This window comes from Dermacentor silvarum, chromosome 5 (genome assembly GCF_013339745.2).
Source record: "Dermacentor silvarum isolate Dsil-2018 chromosome 5, BIME_Dsil_1.4, whole genome shotgun sequence".
NCBI classification, from domain to species: Eukaryota; Metazoa; Arthropoda; class Arachnida; order Ixodida; family Ixodidae; genus Dermacentor; species Dermacentor silvarum.
The window spans coordinates 77149486-77161429 of NC_051158.1; the positions used below are offsets into that span (position 1 = coordinate 77149486).

Sequence of the window (11944 nt, forward strand, 5' to 3'; positions counted from 1 at the left end):
GCCAGCTCGAGTAGTCCTCTTCTTTATTCTATGTAGTCCTCCCTGTACTCTCGTAGAAGCTGTGCTTGTGCCGGTTAACCTCCCGCATTCTTTTGTCTGGTGCCACGTTTCGGAGCTTTGCTGGCGCTCCGTAGCTGATGTGTTTCTCCGAATACATCGATCTGATAATTTGATTCTGTGTTGTGTGTGCATCTAAGCGACCAAGCCATGCCGACGTGTTGTGTGCCCGGCTGTACGAGCGGGTACCGGAACGACACAAGCTCGTCGGGCCGGCATTTCTTCTCCGCTCCTAGCGACGAGAAACTACGCTTAGCGTGGAACAGGGCCATACCCCGCGCCGACAAAGACCTCACAAGGAAGTCCAGAGTATGCTCCTTGCACTTTTATGACCAGGACATTCTTAAGACGTACGTACACGTGATAAATGGAGAAACTGTGGAAATCCCGAGGGGTAAGTGGAGTCTCGTCGACGGAGCGCTTCCGAAAATCTTCCCGAACTTGCCCTCGTATCTAACAAAGCCAGCGGACAAGAGGCGCAAACGAAAGCGAGAAAGCAATGGGTCCACTAACCATGGGACAGCATCCCCGCAATCGGAAGAAGCTTCTTGCAGCATAATTCCTGCTGATGCCGTGAAAGACAATATGCCTGAGCCGTGCGCGCCATGGTTTAGTGAAATGGAATGTGTAGAGCTGCCACCATCATGGCAGAGAATCACCGTGGAGAACAGCAGCGGTAATTTGCGGCACTTTTCACATTGAAGTTTGAAAATAAGGCACTGCAAATCGAGAAATGCATTGTTGTGGGTAATTGTGACAGAGTGGCCACCGCAAGTTACCCTTGTGAGTACCGGCCTGTACTTTAGATTTGTAGAGTGCGAACTTGAGCTTACTGAAAGTGGATGAACAACCAAGCGCATTTATGATTTATTTCGTGGCAGTAGTAGACAGAAGTGAATATTGCTTTGTTACTTTCTAATCCATGCTGAAATCGCTAGTTTGGGCAGTGGCCACGATTTGCCCGCCGAGATAGCATGAAGCAGCATTTACATTGAAATGGGGGTGTGCTCACGAGCACGGAAGACCCTGTTGTTCGTTGCGACGCGCGTAGGTTTCCGCATGAATCGTTTATGTAGTGATACAGATGCAGAATGTTTTGTTCAAATGACGCTAGTTATAACCTTACGCGAATTGGAAAATAGCAGGGCATGCGGGAAGTATCGAAAAAGGTTACTAAAGGTAGCGAAACGACGCACGCAATGTGTAACGCCAGACGTTGCCGGTAGCTCCGGACTGCAAAGCATGCCGCGCTCACATGTTTTGAAGCAAACACAGAAGTAGCAATAGTGGCTAAGATATGTTGCAGCGATGCATTTAAGGTTTTCCGCACGGTTAAACGTAAATAAACGCGCACATTGAGCGCCCCAATACGGCCTTACGAGCCAATTAAGCAGCCGCGAGGCTGGATCTCGATGGAACGCTCCCGCCACCTGTCGGCCAAACTGAAAATGGAGACACGGGCGAAGCACGGCGCCGGCGGAGACTGAACCTATAAATATATATAGTTCTAGTAACGTTGGCTTGGCCGTGACATCACCGGAGATGAAATGAACCTCGGAGCCGCCGCGGCAGAACTCTCGTCGACTCTGTGCCGTGCACATGTTGCCTTGACATGGGACGACCAAAGAAGATCCGGACACCTGGAGAAGAAGTGGCTTACCAGGAAGCACGCCGTGCTGCCAGGCGAGAATGCAATCGACGACGACGAGCCGATCCGGAATACCGTACCGAGGTTGCTGCAGAGAAGAGACGTCGCCGAGCCGAGGACCCTGAGTTTCGAGAACGGGCGCGTTCTCCATGACTCGGTAGCGACCCAAGTTTGTATGGGTGTTCTGTGTCTATACCGAGTCATGGAGAACTTTCAGCGTCATGCCCGTCGATCTATGGGTGGTGCGAACGGCCGATTCCTACGAGATTCCTGGGCATCGAGTTTGGGCACAGCCGCCGCGTCTGCGACCGGCATTGGCTTGACGTCGGCCTGAGCAGCGCCGCTCGCTCCTCCGCCGTAGCTCTGCTAGGCGACGCACGGGACGTCATCGCTCGGCGAGGTTACCACCCTCTCCCTGGTTACCCTTGCTCGACGAGACGCGGATGCGGTGCATTCCGAGTGACGAGGACGGCGCGAAATGCAGCACGTCGCATCTCGACGCCGGCTACAGCCGGGGCACGCCGACGAACGCCGGATACGTCGGCCGCGCCTCGCGCCGGACTCACGGTGTAAGGGCGCGTTCACACTGAGACATTCGGCGTCTGGAGCGGCGCGGAACCCAGTTCGGCGGCGGCGAGATCCGCCGGAATAGCCCTTTCCGCGCCGATCGCTCCTGGACCGATTTTTGCGGCAGCTGCCGCCGGATTCCCTCACCGCGGGCCAATCGGAGCGCGAGTGGGAAATTCGAAAGATGGCGGCCAAGTCCGACGCGCTCGTCGCGACATCGAAAATGCTCATCGAATAGGTGCGTGCCCACCCCATCGTTTTCGACAAGCACCATGTGAAGCACAACGTGACCTGACAAAGTGGCGTGACCCAGCTTCTCGCGGTCTTGCAGGACGAACCCCCGCCACCGCTGGCGTCGTTGCTTCGGGGGAGCGGCGCCGGGTCTTCACGCCGGGTTTTCGGGGGAGCGGCGCCGGGTCTTCACGAAGTGCTTGGAAAAGCACGGAAGGAAGTCTGGTTTCATCTCACCCGGGAGCGGCATCACCTAGGCGAGAAGAAGTTTCTCGAAGTGTGGGCTCGCCCAGCTGTGATTTTTGAAGAGTCAGGTGGAAAGCTTTCCATTAAGTTATGATGCATGCTTCTAAGGTCACTCGACTGGACAGCATGCGCCAGTCGATCCACGTATTTCCGTTCGCCTCAGTGGAACACAGAGTTGGAACCAGTGCTGGCGCAACAGAGTGCGCTGCGCCGCGGACGGCTTCTGTTGTCTCCATGGTTGTTTGCCTTGACACCTTTTCCGTCGAGGCAATCCAGGGATCTGATGGGCTTGTGTCCCTGACGACCGACATGGCTGTTTGTGTGAAGCGTGAAATAGCACAGTGTGCGCCGCTCTACAGCGGCCCCCTTGTCCGGGAAGGACCGTTGGCCCAAATCAAAGCCCCCCACCCAGTCAGCCCGGGTAGGGGGGGGTGCCGGGGTCAATGTACCGAATGATGCTGGGTTGTTGAGTACATGAACGCTCTGGGGCGTGGTACCTACGGGTGCCAAGTCCCCTTCCCATCTGACAACGGCACGGCGGCGTGCCATACCTCTCCTCAGCGACCGCGCACGATTACGAAACCATTATTGCTTTTACCTTGCTTCTGTGCGATCAGCTGTCGGAAATGCAACTGAGTTTTCGCTAAGAAACTGTGCTCCAATCATGCTAGATTGAATCATGTGGATTGAAGACGTGTGCAGTAGTTGCATGTTAAGGAATAGAATGAATCTGTGTGACCAAGTTCGCGGACCGCTGCTGCAACTGTCCGAACGTGTTACCGGCACTTCGTGATGTGCGGCTTTTCTCGAGGATACAGAAATTTGCTCACCCGCCAGCCTTGTATCGCTAACCTTCAAAGAAAGGGCTTCATCCCGAGAACGTCGGATAGAGTGAGTACCACTCGTTAAACAATGACAAAGGGAGTAGCGTCGCTTCCTGTCATAGTAAGTTTCGCGCACGTTATCTATACACATATGTCCCAAATGGCGGGAAAACTTACGCCCACTCTATCGCCGACGTATCAAGAATAAGGGAATGGGCGCACACTTGAATATGTGCGGACTGTATACGCACAATAAATGACGGACTACATCTATAGCGCATGAATGGTCGAAGCTGAATATTTCGTGACGGTCCACAAGAGTAAGCAAGTTACTCGCTGTAATATATATTTGCTACAAGGTATTACAATGTACAAAACAGCTACGTTGCAAGCCTTGTGCGCAGCAAGGACAAATTTATTGGAACTGAGCACACCCGCGAGCGATTAGGCAGAAAATAATCAGGTAGTGGCCGCACCGAGGAACTTCACCGAGTCAGAAACTGACAAGCCACTGCATCAAAATATTTGCCGAATAAAGAACAAACAGCAAAACACAATAATCCTGACTGAATTCATAATCGGAAAGCTTGGATAGCTTGCAATACACATTTAGCCCCGCTTTTAGAACAAGCACCATATATGCTGCTTGCGCCGTTTGGACATAGTTTAATCAGCTCCGAAAGCGCTTTTGAATGTTCTCTGAAGCTGTGATCAAACCTTCGCGTCATCCACCTAGTTAGCGTCTACGATATCTCCGCAAAACAGAGGATTTCTAAGCCGCGCCTGCGTCATACACTTCCATTGTAAACAAGGAGGCAACGGAGGCTGTTGAGGCAAGCAATGGACGCGTCACCACGTGATCAAACATGGCAGCGCCCACGGGATCGCCGCGAAAAGGGTCAATAGACCTTTTTATCGGGCGAGGAGGAAAGGGCGCGCGACGAGCCTTTCCTCCTCTCTGGCTTGTGCAAGCCGGCCCGGCGCGGCTTGAATGTGTTGCCGGTCACGCGCTGCGGAACGATTCGGAAGTGTTTTAGCTGTTCTGAGTGCAATTTACGGGATGTCAACTCTTACGAGGTCGTCGAACAACCACTGTGCAGCCTTTAGGTGCAGCAGTAGCTACAGTATCTGGAAATTTCTCTTGGATGTGCAAAAAAATTTGACGCACGTCATCAGCTGCGGTGTGTGTATGTATTGTGAACTATGTTGGATGTATCGCGGCTTTCACTCGACGAAGAGTTGTAAAACATTTGCATCAACCACTGGCATCGTTATCATGCATTTTAAGTCTAGTCGACTTGGAATCACTATGTCTACGTTAGCCTCCTGCAAGAGGCCGAAGGCTTTGCTCAACACAGCGAGCACTGCGGTTGACAAACCAACATGATACACACAATTGCTTCGTGCTTAGATCGGCATTGCCTTTTTTTTTTGGCCTGTAAGGCACAATATACAAAGGGGATCGCATAAAGAGAATCCAACAGCTATTTGTAAGGACACAATTTCCGTAACGTGGGTGAATGCGTCGTAAATGACTGAACTTAGGAGACTGAAAAAAAAAAAAGAGTTCATATGTCCTCCTTTTGCGGCAAAATAAAACAGAACATGGGATAGCAACGTAATAATTCGTGCTGCATGCTTGGACTACTTGGACCATACGCTATATAGAACAAACAGATCTATAACACAGCATTTAGTACTGCCTCGGGCGCTCGATCGCACAGTCTGCAGCTGGTCGTTCGACCACTCGAAAAGTGTGATTCACACTGTACGGTATGCGGTTATTATTATCCAAACTATTTTATTTATAGGCGGAAACCTTGCCCAGGAAACAAGGCAGTCGCCCAGTGTATCTACACATAACTTGAACGCTTGTCAAACAGCAGACTTATTCTCAAGCAGAACGGTACCCACGCTGTTAGCATCGTCAAATGTTTTGTAACTACTCATTGCAGCTTAACCAGAGCTTAGAATTACAGTGCTGAGAATGCTGCCGTAAGGTAGCATTCGTGAAACGAATTTTCAGAAATACCCAACTGATATCGGAGGCTGATTGTAAGCTGAAACAAACGCGCACACCTCGCGCTGGGTGCTCCTTCCGCCTTAACATCAGCAGTTACTCCAGCCGCTTAATTCAGACTTAAATTCCTTCACTACGCCTCACAGGACCATTCCCCACGTAGAATACGCCATTTCATGCTAAATAGACCGCGCGAGTGCGAAAAAATCCACCAGAAACTGCCGCCGAGCGTATACCACAGCATACAACACGGGCGTTCGCCCAAGCCAGCAAGTAAGTAAGTAAGTGTGTGGTCCTGATCCCTTTTGACGCAGGGCAGGCGTTTGTCAAACGCCACAGGATATGTAGCATGCCAACTGCTCATAGATGGTGCCACTGCCTACTCAATGGCGGCGCCCATGAAAAAACGGTCTATAGTGCTGCGCTTTCGCTGGCGTGGCGTCGCCGTGCCGAGCGCGATGCTAGGTAGGACTATAAAGTGGCCTTTAGAAGACTGCGCGCCGGCCCCGAGTCTCAGGGTCGGCTTAGTTTGGCTAAGAACTAGCCAAACCAAGTTAAGGAAAGGAAAGCAAAGTTAAAGCTAGGGAAGGGCCACCAGCTTCGCTGTTTGCCCAGTCTTCGCACCACTTAGTGTGAAGCTGCCCCTAATCTTTTCTCATAGCCTTAATGCATAAGTTGGTACTCTTCAGTCGACTCATAGTTACATGTGGTATCGTTGTAAGTGGGCTGCACCGTAGTCACTATTCATAAATGCGAATATTTTTCAAATACTTTTTAATATTTCAAGGTCCCGCCACGATGGCTTAGCGACTATGGCGTTACGCTGCTATGCACGTGGTCGCGGCTGTGGCGGCTGCGTTTCGATGGGGTGACATGCAAAAACACCAGTGTCCCATGCATTGGGGGCATGTTGAAGATCCCTAGGTGGTCAATATTATTCCGGAGTCCCCCACTACAGCATGCCTCGTAATAAAAGTGTGGTTTTAGCACGTAAAACCCAAGAATTCAATTCAAGCGACAGTAAAAGGCTCAAAAGTTTGACAGCCTGGGTTTCTTCAACATGCGCAAGCACTCGACCATTCTTGCATTTCACCTCAACCTAAATCAAGGTTGGAAATGTAACCCGCGCTCTTTGTGCACAGCAAAATCTAGCTAGCATGCAAAACATATCAATGCATGTCTCTTCGAATGGTGTTAAGGTTACTCTTGCACCCAAAAGGGTGTTCTTGTTCTCCTTACCTTCTAGGGCCACAAAAGGCTGACGTGGCAACACAGTGCGCCGTACGAATGGCACTAAAAGCCAGCCAGGCAGCAGTCAACCCACGAAGCACGAGGACGGCGGGCGTACAAACGACGAGCATGACAAGCCAGCTAGTGGGTGTGTATTGATATGTTGTGTGAAGTACTCTCTGTTTACTCATCTAAACACTGTCACACCCATACCTGCCAACTCTCCCTATTTGTTCAGGCGACTCCTGAATTTCGACCAATCCTCTGGTTTGTACAAGCATGGCCATAGATCTGCCAAAAAACTTCCCCGACCCCATTGCAAAAATAAAGGGAAAAAAAAACAAGCAGTACAGCCATGCACTAGGTAGCTAGCCAAAGTCAGATTTAATTTTTTTTTAATTATGCGGATCCCATGCACTATGGTAATTGATATTTATGATTATGTTATGTTTATGGTCAAGTTCTTCAGAGTTCTATGCAAACCGAGAATGGCGAGTTGATGTTAAATGCTACCTTGCGTGTTCCATTCGCATTTGTCTACGTAGTACGCAGGGCAAAACACATTTGTTTTAGGTGTGCGCCAATGTTCATAGTCTGCGAGAAGATTAGTACTGTCATTGTCCCCACATGGCGTATCTCATCGTGGCTTTATGTGCCAAATCCACAATCTGATTATGAGGCATGCCGTAGTGGGAGACTCCAGATTAATTACGACCACCTGCGATTGATTAAAGCGTGATAATGGTGATAATTCTCAGCAGCGACACGATTGTGCCGCTGCTAAAAGTTTACACCTGCAGCGAAGTAGAATACACTTGGTTTACTGTAATATTAGCTTTGTGTTTTGTCTGGTTAAGCTCTGTGCCACTAGGCGACTGCACCGCGCAGGCCGTTTGCATTTGCGCCTTTGCTCAGTCCGGTAAAATGCCCAGTGCGCTTGCGTATATTCAAATACCAGACACGCTAAAACTCTCCAGTGTTGGCACCTACTGTGACAAAACACGTACGGCATGTTTAGTGTTTTGACAATGATAAGCACGGCGCCATCTCTACCCGCCGTGGTTGCTCAGTGGCTATGGTTTTGGGCTGCTGAGCACGAGGTCGCGGGATCGAATCCCGGCCACGGCGGCCGCATTTCGATGGGGGCGAAATGCGAAAAAGCCCGTGTACTTAGATTTAGGTGCACGTTAAAGAACCCCAGGTGGTCCAAATTTCCGGAGTCCCCCACTACGGCGTGCCTCATAATCAGATAGTAGTTTTGGCATGTAAAACTCCATTTTTTTACAGCGCCATCTCTGAGAAATTTACAAAACAGTTTCAATGCACCAGCGACATGCAAGGATAACGTAACCACCATTACGTTGGTCTAAAGCTGCCTAGCTTCACTGGCGAACTCGGCGACGGGCACAGTGCCAAGAGGCCAGAGACCAGGGAAGAACGATAGCTAAAATGAAGCACAGCTTGACACCTTTTAGTCACATGTCGATACAACTTTTGTCAGTTTGCATACTCTCGAGCAGATTAGACCTTTTGTATTACATTTTTAACTCGTTAAAGCGCAAGGTGCACAACTTATGCGTAAAGCAGTGTGGTCTTAATCAGGAAGCCCTAGTCGACATAACCAGAGTATCGCGCATGTTGTGATCCCCGCCCATGCTATGGTCTACCAATCGGTGCTCGGGTTGACTTCCCAAGCTGCTGGCAACAACTGCAACATGTCGCCGACAGACACGCCAAAGAGAGAGAAAGAGGAAACCTTTTTTCAATAGCTTAAGCTGTTCCTTAATGAAGAGCGTCCTTTGCTTCCTGCATACCACTGTCAAAGCAGGCAGCTTCAACATGTCTAAAGCTGTCATCTCTCATGAGTGATCACACGCTCCTCCATGTTACGAGGCCTGTAAGAAGCCATTGATGTCAGTGTTCAAGGCATCTCCTTAGAAATTCTAAGAGTGTCAAATATTTCTAAATAATTTGTCCCCAAAATCTGACTTGGAATATGCGCTGGTGTACTAGTACACCGTTTTGTGCCACAGTCAAAAAGGTGCACATGCTAAGGAATGCAGTATGCTTGGCTGTTCCAAATGGCAGCGGCTCGCTGCTGTACTGAAACGCGAAAAGCACTAAACAGTCATACATCTCTCTAGGAACAGCTAGCACACGTCACAAAGTTTGAAAGTAAACTTTTTATTCATAACATTCATTCAGATGCTTTACATGTGTGGACAAAAGTACAAACGCTGCGTGCAGCAGCATGGTGTGTGGTACGTCAAAATGTATCCGTAAATTTCTGTACAGCAAAATCTCCTCACCATTCGGCAACATTTTCCTCCAGCTCACCGCTCTTGAACGCATGATACAGATCAATTACTTCAATACATCGTTGGACAAAAGGTGGAAAGGTTTTTCGTTGCATTTGCCAACACTTTAGCCGCATTGCCACTTGTGGCTGTCAATCACAATGACGAGCCTTGACCAGTATATGAGAAGGATTTGGCAGAAGCTGCCCTGCCTATTAGCGGCTACAGCATGCATGGAAAAAAAAAAATGCTTATTCATATGGGTGGAAAATAATAGTGTATATGAATTACAGCATGCAGAGATACATAAATGTGTCACAAACAACATAATGCATGCACAAAGCTCTAGACCAGAAGTCTCAAACATGAAGCCCACAAAGTGCTTGTGTCTGTCTCAAATTTTTCAATCTCTTCCATTTCCTAATACAAGTTTCCTAAGGTTTATTCAGCCTTCATCCCCCTAGAATGTGACATGTCTACAGCCAGACACCAGACTTAGGCTTGAAACTTCTGCTCTAGACATAGCAAACACCGGCTGTCACATTCTTTTGCCACTTGCAGATCTTGGCACTGTCTCGTGGAGCCGTGACCTCACAACCTCGTCATGGTGGTGACTTCTGCTGCCAAATTCTGCTGGTGGCGTCCCAGCCTTTTCGAATCGGGGCAGCTTTTGCCGCGGACTGTGCTGTTCACACCTGGCCACACATCCTCGCAAAACGACACTTTTGCGGGGATGACGTCGCATGACAATTCTCTTGCCCTGCGCTAGCACTTCGCCTCGCTGCCAGTCGGAGCAATATACAACTGTTTACTGTTACCTTTGTCTTCTTTTCATTCTGGGCACACACATCATCTGCAACAGCTGTGCAATGTAACAATAAGTACATGTGTAGTGCAACAGGGAAAAATATGGAGCCATATTATACAGTAGTTTCAATAAGTACAGTGCTTTAAAGTGCATATATACCATATCGCTGTATAGTGTATATATGTATGTACAAACAAACATGCATAATACTGCAGGGTGCAAAATAACACAACGGCAGGGAATGTCTTGCACGTTATATAATGTGCCGCATACCAGCACAGACTGCAAGCACTTCAAAGAATTGGAATATGGAAGGCTTTTTCAAGGCAAAAAATAGACAAGCAACATGCCATCAACTATGCACCACCATACATTGTATTCGTGTATCTTTTTAATAGTATGTGCAAAATAATCAATTCAAGTAAGAACTCTGCATAATGCTTAAATCCATGCAAAACAATTTGGCTTTAGCATGGCACAATTTAGCACAGTGCTAAAGTTTATGCTATTGTTTGTGCTACAATTACTGTATAGACTTGCGTAAGGGCCGCACTTTTATGAGGTGCAGTCTTTACATGGAACAAAACCTTTTGGTCAAAATGGTGCCAGCGACTACAGCACACCTCGGATGTACCACTGCATCGGAGGTCAACGCGCAGCTCTCGCCATCTAGTAATGGCACGCTGAAGTATGCAGTGTGCGGCATCGGGGCACCGAATGTGATTGCTTCTCGGATGGGAATATTTTTTTTCCAAATTTTGGGCTGCCAAGTTGGGGGTGCGGCCCTTACGAGAGTCTATATGGTATAGTACAGCAACCTCATGTGCCTCTTCAGCTCTAGGTTCTAGGGTAGAGTGTATAGGAAAACTCTTTATACTCTACACTGCACTGGAACTTCACGTCCTTTCCTCGGATATCTTGTGTTCAATTTCCCGAACTTGTGCCGTTTCTTCTAATCTGGCATTATTTTTTACTGTTATGTGAAAGGACTAGCTGGCACCATTTTTGGGTGACAGTATGTTTTTCTTGTCATATATATGTATATCATTAAAGATTTATTCATTTTATACAAGTGGGCACACTTTATTCGTGAAGATATTGTGCTTTTCTAAAAAAGATGCCACTGCAATGGATACTCGCGCTTAATTTCACTGAGCAATTTTTTCAAATGAAAAAACGCTGCTCGGGGAGGATTGTTAGGGGGTTATCTTTGCAATCTATGACTGTGATCCAAACATAAATTTCCTTTTGTTCAATGCAAACAAGCTGACCTAGTTAGTAGATAGCTTTAGTTTACCCATATAGATGCATTACCTTTTACAGAATTACTGGGTTAACAGATCTGTGAATGGCAGTAGCTACGTTGGTAGGAACACCAGATGTTTTGTCCAACCACAATGCGTTTAACATGGTTTTATGTTGTATGAGGGGTCTTGTCGGAGAACTCTATAAAGGGTTTCATGTTAAACGATTGTCACCGCCAACAGTTGACGCCAGCAGCTAAGTAGAATATGGTTGGCCGCTAGAATAATAGCTCTGTGTCCTCTCTAGTTAAGGTTTGCACCACCAGCTGGTGCTATTAGCACTGCCCTAGCTGCCCACGTATCCGGTGACCTAGTGTTCTGCAAAGGGCAATACATTAACAGACAAGCTAAAACTATCCAATAGCTGTGATTAGCCGGCACGCAAGTTCTGCACTTCAGAGTCTCCAAGGAACATCAGGTCATACAGTCCATGACATTGCACCTAAGTATACATGCTATCTCTAGCAAGCCCAGCAAGGTAAGTTGACCAGGAACCCTGGACGCATGAACGGTTGGTAGTGTGACGAATCACAGGAACATGTAACAGTCCTAGAAAAGCGTTGGACCATGTGGCACAGTTCTAATAACTGCAAAATTTTGCAAGAACTAGATTCTGCCCATAGAGATACCACTACAGTTGCATCTGATTAAACGAAGGTGCATCCAACATTAAAATACAATTGGTATAGCCAACTTTTGTCATAGGCATATA

General features: G+C 48.2%; 1 protein-coding gene and 1 long non-coding RNA gene across 2 annotated transcripts; both read left to right on the forward strand.

The window, feature by feature from the left end:
* The first annotated feature begins 205 nt into the window (after window positions 1-205).
* On the forward strand, window positions 206-9932 carry LOC125945856 (uncharacterized). The gene is made up of 3 exons (XM_049668197.1): window positions 206-733; window positions 6840-6971; window positions 9682-9932. Exons 1-3 carry the CDS (start codon window positions 208-210, stop codon window positions 9732-9734), a joined length of 711 nt encoding a protein of 236 aa, XP_049524154.1. The 5' UTR covers window positions 206-207; the 3' UTR covers window positions 9735-9932.
* An 8-nt stretch (window positions 9933-9940) lies between these two features.
* LOC125945859 (uncharacterized) lies at window positions 9941-11741 on the forward strand. The gene is made up of 2 exons (XR_007467164.1): window positions 9941-11153; window positions 11195-11741. It is a non-coding gene; the product is annotated as an uncharacterized LOC125945859 (long non-coding RNA).
* Window positions 11742-11944: the final 203 nt, after the last annotated feature.

What these genes read in the sequence shown, in the direction of transcription:
- LOC125945856 (XM_049668197.1), top strand. Translation starts at nt 208, where the DNA reads ATGCCGACGTGTTGTGTGCCCGGCTGTACGAGCGGGTACCGGAACGAC. An exon ending in CACCGTGGAGAACAGCAGCG is followed by an intron (nt 734 to 6,839) that starts GTAATTTGCGGC and finishes CTTACCTTCTAG; the next exon opens with GGCCACAAAAGGCTGACGTG. An exon ending in CATGACAAGCCAGCTAGTGG is followed by an intron (nt 6,972 to 9,681) that starts GTGTGTATTGAT and finishes TGCCACTTGCAG; the next exon opens with ATCTTGGCACTGTCTCGTGG.